Source organism: Mycetomoellerius zeteki, unplaced genomic scaffold, assembly GCF_001594055.1.
Source record: "Mycetomoellerius zeteki isolate Tzet28-1 unplaced genomic scaffold, Tzet1.0 scaffold203, whole genome shotgun sequence".
Classification (NCBI taxonomy): Eukaryota; Metazoa; Arthropoda; class Insecta; order Hymenoptera; family Formicidae; genus Mycetomoellerius; species Mycetomoellerius zeteki.
Window position 1 is genome coordinate 13,456 of NW_017256991.1, and position 7,332 is coordinate 20,787.

General features: G+C 37.3%; 2 protein-coding genes across 2 annotated transcripts in view; both read right to left on the bottom strand.

Annotated features, from left to right (window-relative positions):
* Positions 1–2,336, bottom strand: part of LOC108722421 (malate dehydrogenase) — a 3,808-nt gene extending 1,472 nt beyond the window's left edge. Inside the window, 3 exon segments of the mRNA XM_018447527.1 lie at positions 1–339; positions 1,554–1,939; positions 2,327–2,336. The exon segment at positions 1–339 is cut by the window's left edge and continues 33 nt beyond it. Coding sequence (XP_018303029.1) covers positions 1–339; positions 1,554–1,939; positions 2,327–2,336 — 735 coding nt within the window.
* Positions 2,337–2,367: 31 nt separating this feature from the next.
* Positions 2,368–6,481, bottom strand: LOC108722423 (condensin complex subunit 2). Its single transcript, XM_018447529.1, has 2 exons — positions 6,184–6,481; positions 2,368–5,161 (listed from the first exon to the last, which is right to left on the bottom strand). The coding sequence occupies exon 2, from the start codon at positions 5,043–5,045 to the stop codon at positions 3,003–3,005; it is 2,043 nt and encodes a 680-aa protein (XP_018303031.1). The 5' UTR covers positions 5,046–5,161; positions 6,184–6,481; the 3' UTR covers positions 2,368–3,002.
* Positions 6,482–7,332: the final 851 nt, after the last annotated feature.

Here is a 7,332-nt window from a genome sequence, read left to right on the forward strand (position 1 = left end):
CACGACGGTTTGCGCGTCGGCGCCGCCGGCCAGCGGTACCGAGAGACTCGTACGCTCCAGGTTCAGGATTGCCGCCGTCATCTTTTTGATCCGTCCATCGTACGTCGCGATTGAGCCGACGATCCGGTCGGGATTCCACCAGCCGAAATACCGGAAGATCTCCGAGACTATCGCGAGCGTAGCGGTGACGGGGCGCGCAAACACGGCCACGAGGGCGTCCGGGCAGAACCACAGTATCCGATCCGTCATCTGACGCACATAATTGGCCGTCAATTTGAATTGCTCCTGGGCCATCGTGTTACCTACCGCGGTCACGTCCATGAGCGCAACGATGTTCGCCTAAACATTTTTTCAATATTTATGATATATTGTACATGTATTTATGATATATTGAGATTGTTATTGTTTTAACATCCACAGACTTTTTGATTACAGACTTTTTTTGTGTGTAACTGTGCGTTTGAATGTATGTATGTACAATAATGTATGTACATACACAGTTGGAATACGTTTATTTCTCTCCTCGACCAATCACATGAAAGAATTTTACACAGTTGCAAAGCTGTTTTTTTTTCTGCTGAACACAGCCGATATGTATAATATACATCGAAATAATTAATGCTTCAAAGTGTGAATTTACACATGTCGCAGAACACACGTCCCTCGTGTAATCTGATATAAAGACTTAATGCCCATTTCTACCAATGTAGATTAATTTTAATTCAGGCATCAATTCTATACGTACAACTATAATATGTACAACTATTTTTAAAAAATAGATAAATATAAAAACAATTTTTTCTAAAATCGAACAATGCTTAATTACAATTTATATATATGTATATACAGGGTATTTCTAAAATATCACAGCAAGAAAAAAAGAGATATTTAAAAAACGTATTTATTATTTTTAATTTCGAACAATAGTTTTTATGAGATAAGATTAAAACCTGGCTAATTATGGCTGCGGTCCACTTAACGCTTCAAACGCTACAGAGCATTTGTAGCACTAACATGACTGGTCCATTTGACGCTTCGGAACGCTCCCAGCAACCCTGATTACGTCATCAATACGTCATCGTTTTCGCTCCCACTTCGCTCCAACTACCTCACCTCGGGAGGTGGGTTGGCTGGAGCGTTCACCTAGCAATTGTAGCATTCGGGACAGTAATGGACCAATCGGAGCGTAGCGTTCAGAGCATTTGAAAGAAGCAAGTGGACCGCAGCCTATAGATTACAGTTAAATGGCCACTTAACCATTAATCTATAATTAATCTATAAACCTGCAGTTTTTAATCATTATCTTTTAAAAATTGCTCAAAATGAAAAATGGCAAAATACCTCTGTTGTCACTTATTTTTCCAAGAACTCACTATGGTATTTTGATGCGTGAATTTCGAAACATTCTGTATATACAATAATAAAGCAAAATTTTCAATTTCTTCTCAATCATCAAGTTAGGTCCTGATATTTCTCTCTTTTCATCATTTTATTTTATTTCAACAGCACAAAAAAATTTTCCATGTATAATGTGTATTTCTCGAAACTCTTACTTCTCTGAGAGCCTGCTTTGTATCCTTTTCTCGAAAATAATCTATACGAGGACTGGTTTCCAGGTGTGACATATCTGTCAAAGCCTCTGATGAGAAACCCCTTGTATCCATCAGACGTATGCTTTTGATAATCTTATATTGCTTCAAAAGAATCGCGGTGTAAAGAGGCGTCACTCCCCCGCCGATGATACATACTCTGATGTTAGCCTTGTTGTCTTTTTGCACATTTTTATCTCTCTCTTTCCTCGTCAATTTTTTCACACTCTTCTCCTCGACCCTCTGGACTTTTCGGTAGTCAGTCGAAGAGTTTTTCGAAAATTTGCAACGCAAGAAAACAGGATAACGTCTATATCGCCGCGACAAATCGAGAAACAATCTCGATGCATCTCAAGTGCACCATCTCAAGTGCAGTCATAATTAAATGATTTTTAACGTTTTTATGGCTATGAAAAAAAGGAGTACGATTTATAAATACATTTTTCACGATTTTGTAGAATGAATCCAAAAACAAGAATATAGTATTATCGGAAGTGGTCGTACGACTCACGATTTATGCGGGACAAACAAGTGATTTGCGATACGTGAAATGCATGTGAAGCTTGTACATACATACATACATGAAGAAACAAATTGATACCCCTGCAACTTAATTAAAGCGAGTAATAAAAGTCAGAGATGCGTTTTTTTTATTAATATAAAGAAATATATATATATATATATACTTTATTCTTGTATGACAAAAATATATATCTACCTATGTACATATATCGTACTGTGTATCATGTTACAAATACAAAAAATATTTTTTAAACATTTTATCATGTAAACATTCTTGCAACAATCTCCAATGTAACTACTCATTTAGATTCGTGCTGCGCACAAAGGATTACAGAATGGGAATGAGAACAGGAAATAAACAGATTTCAACTATTAGAAATTGATTACACCGGAATACATAGCTTCTGATAATAGGTTGAAATCGGTTATTCCCTATTCCTATTCCTTATTCCTTTGATTGTACGCAGCCCCTTATAATTTCTTATATAAAAATTCTACGTTTGACACGAGCAGATCGACGGATAACCGTGGTGAATTTGGAAAAAAAAAAAAAAAACCTGGGTATCATGTTATAAATACAAGAATTTCAAAACATCGTAAACACATATAACTTCCGATAACTATCCATTTTATACAAAAATTTTAGGTAATATTTTTAGGCATTTGATTCTAACAAAAATCGATTATCAATCATTGACGGACGCAAGTTTGAAAAATCTGATAGAAAACATCCTCGTGCGATTCAAGTAGACAGATAAACGCCACGTTTATAACGTTTATAACTTGCAATGCAATTTTTATGAAACTCTGTCCTGTTTGTCTTTTTACGTTCTGTTTATTTGAACATATATACACACACACACACACACACACACACAAAACAAAATCTTGTCACTTCAACGATGGTGATCCAGGCTGAATGATAATATCAGACATGTCCGATATCGAAGAAATCTTCAATTCTTTCTCGTTCGCCAAATGTAGCATAGATATAAAAGAGATCGGTACGCTCAATGCCTCGGCGTTGGTTTTCGTCAGCAATTTCGGGAGTGCCTTGTAAACGTCACTGAATTGCTTGCTCTCCTTCATCATATCGGTTTCGTCCACCGTTTCTCCAGTATTTGCCGCATTATTATTCGTGGACTTCAAACAGGTCCATATGGATTTCTTTAGCTGTCGCATGTCAATTTTCTTCGCTTTCAAACAATACGCGATGGATATTTTATTAACCAACTTTGGTGCGGCGACTAGATTGTCGCCGATGAGACATCCCTGGCTATCCATTACAGCGGCGCTATCGTCAAAATTACAATCCTCGTTACCATCCTCCCTTCCATAATCATCATAATCTTCATCGTGTTCAACATTGGGACAGTATTCCAGCGTGTCGTTTGGATTGTTATAGTCGTATCTCTCGCCATCGGATACGTCAGCGACATTCACCGCATTCCCGTTCTCTTTCTCACTATTTTCCGACTTTATAATTAATCTCTTGTACATGTAGAGCTTGCTCCCCTGCGCAATATCGTAATGTACATCCTCTGGTAGGGTCAAATTTTCGGCGCTCCATTCAGCCTTCGCGGTTTTGGCATGTAATTTAATGGACTGGCTCGATGCGAACTTTGCGTCTATGACATCGCGCGTCTCGTCATACAGTAGTTTAAATTGTTTTCTCTTTTCTTTTTTCTTAGCTTGCATGCAAGCTACTTTTGTACCACCTTCGGTGACAGCAGAAGACTTCATAAAATTCCAAAACTTCCAATGGAACGGGCCAGCCCAATGCAGGCTCATGCTTGGTTGAACAAAGGAGTACTCGGATGCCCGGACGTTGTGCACTTCCACGACATTCACTGGACGATCCATTGTTTTTCGAAAACATGCCTGAACATTCTCGTTGTCATCATGTTCGATGTCGAAGTAGTTCATGGGTTCGGACACTGGATCGTCATCATGCTCCACACTTGCGTCCAAATCAAATTGAAATCGGTTCTCATTGTCATCAGGGGATTCGATTTCCTCTTCCGGCTCATTCTCTACAGACCAGCCGAGAAACTCAAAGTTTGAATATAACGCACAAATCTCAAAATTCGAGAAATCTTCGATTCCTGGTATGACATACTTTACGTTTGAATTATTTTGTGATTCAGGTTTATTCTCTAAGACATCAACGAGCACGTCGTTACATGGATGCTGATAAAAGCCGGAATTTGCGTGGTTCGGCAGCGTCGCTTGGTACAACATATCGCTGGTCTGTAGATCTCCTTCGCCCATCATCGCCGACATAGGTTTCGCGATCTCGATGTTGCCTCTCAGAGCCTCCACAGTGCTGAAGATCTTTTGCTTCGATTTCTTCTTCTTTTTTTTCCGCACCTCGGCGTTTTCCGCTTCTTCCTGCACAGTTTCTCCCTGCTCTTCCAAATTTTGCTCCATATCTTCCATCACTTGTTTATCCAGTCCACCAACCATTTTGAGTATTTCCATATGTACATTGTCCACACGATATCCATAGATCTTGGTGCTCACGTCCAAGGAGGTGCTAGCCACTTGCAAATTCGACATATTGGCATCCTGTTTCTTTATCATATACGTCATAAAGTCGATCATCTCCAAGCTAAACGCGTTCTTGATATTGATCTTGTTCTCAGCATTCAGTTGTATGCATTTATTCATGCTCTCGGCCATCTGGGGCGCCGGAATATTCGCCAAAAATCCCAGGCCCAGAGATAATCTTTTCCCACTACTATTTCCATTAGACGGTGATGTTGTAAATATCTCACGTCGACGAGCGATACGTTCCGCCTCATCGTCATTTTCTGATAAGTTATGTGCTGATGGGATTTGAACAATGGACTTTTTTCGTAACGGTGAGGAAGAATTTGGTGAATTTTGTATAGATTCTAATCTCTTGTGTATTATAGATTTGCGAGAATCCATTTTATCAAAAAAAAATTTATAACTTTTATTTATATATGTATTTATATATATCCTGTTATAGGCTATACTTCTGAAGTGTCAGAAGTATACTTACGCTCAGAAGTACTCTCACGCTCCTGAAACAAACAAGCATACATCGTTTCAATTAGCACGATAAATTTTCAGTGACACAAGAGAAGTAAATCACTTATATAATTCTATTGCGTATTTCATTTCTATACCATTTTTCAGTCATTGTTAATAAAAATTATAGTTAAAGAAAAGTATAAAGCACTATAAACTATATCACAAACTGCTTGTATAAGCAATTTAATCTAAAGGTTTTGAGAATTATGTTATTCTTAAATAAAAATTTTCTTAAAGAATTTTTAAAATATTTAATAAGTTTATCTGAAATAAGTGGAAGAATATTGTCGGATAAATTTATGAATCTAACTACTTCAATGAATTTATTAAGACAAGCTTGAGGAGAATATTAGGAAAAACCATAATTATATGGTTATAACATAAACAATTTATGATAAACGGGTTACTTTTAAGTCTGTTAAAGATCTCCAATCAAACTGGAATCATTAAACAAGTAGTTTGTACTAATTGAAAAAGTTGCATTCAGTTTTTAAAGTTTTGAACAGTCACTTTATTATTAGATTGGTGCACAAAGATTAACGAAGAAAGTACAGAATTCTTGAAAGAATCAGTATTACTCTGGAGCTTGAAAAAAATCATTTTAGTGGCCCTACATGGTCAATAATACTGTCAGTACTAATAAATACTGACAATATTATCAACCATGTGTGGTTGATATTGTTGATGGATTGACATAGAATATTGATTGTGATCTGGATTTTAATTTTCAAACATTAATATCGCTTTATTAGGATTCATGTCACAGTGTAATAGATAATGTATATAAAACAAAAGTGAAATATATGTCAACAATACTGATTATATAAGGTTGTAAAAATACTACAAATATTGATGCATACTGTCAGTATTACTGACTCAGTATTACTGATCGGTATTATTGACTATGTAGGGTCAACTTTAGTCACAACGAAATTCTCAAAAACAGTTTAAGCGGGTTATGTCAATTGAGTGTACTTAACAATAGATATTACTTGGCAGTATCTATACCCACCGATAAGGCGGTAAAATTCTTCGCTATTTTCTCGAGATCGGCCCTGATTAACTGCAACAGAATATAATAACGTTGCAATTCATCGTGAATCTTCTGCAGAACTTGCAACGTGCGTTCGTCGTGAGAAGGCATTGGACTCGACAGAAATATACGTGAAACACTCGGACAACATTTTACGTTGAAATGTTAAAAGTAATGCTCATCTCAATTCCACACCTCCGGATTAACCTCGTAAAGTATGTTGTACAAAAAGTACGAAAAGCACGTTGCGTTTCTATATCGAGCAATGTTACATTTAAATATTTACAGACGCCGTCAATGGACGGTATTGGCGTTACCGCGCGTTCCTAAAAGCATTAAGTCTGTCACACATGAAATGCATAAAGCTGGTTCTACATTAGTCACATCGCAGCGTCGCAAACTTGCGACACGCTTGCGGCATTGCGATGCGACTAATGTAGAACCAGCTTAATAAATGATCCTTGCAATTGTTGCAAACGATTGAGAAACGCAGTGAACGCATCCGTGTCTCCAGATATACAGAATAATAACTTAAGTAATTGTAAGTGTAATCGTATCAAATTACAATTACAATTTCTGTAATCGAGAATCTCTTGTGATTACAGATTATTTGTAATTGTAATCACTGCATGGACGATTACGATTACTATAAATGTAATCGTAATCTGTCAATTCTACGATTACATTAGTTGTAATCGTGTAATCGATTACAAAATGTCCAATTCTAATCTCTACCATTCGCTAAAAACAGGTCACGTCAAAATTGCCGAATAACAAGCTCACGCGATACTCGACGCTTGATGCTGCCATGCAAAAGTATCTTTAAGGTAAATTTTCACGAGCTGCTCAAACCGGCTGTTTCAGCGACAAAAAGAATCACATGGTCAAAATGGACGCTCGTTAATTTTGACCACGTGATCCTTTTTATCGCTGAAACAGCCTGTTTAAGCAGCTCGTGAAATTTAACTTTAAGCATAACGCATAGTGCATAAACGAATCAACTAATCAGAACCTTTCCTTTCCTCCTATTTGTTACTTCTCAGGGTGGTTCGGCCAATCATCGGTTTCGAATTACCCTGAGACTATTGCTGGATTCACACTGCATCCGATTTTCGTCGTACGACGCTC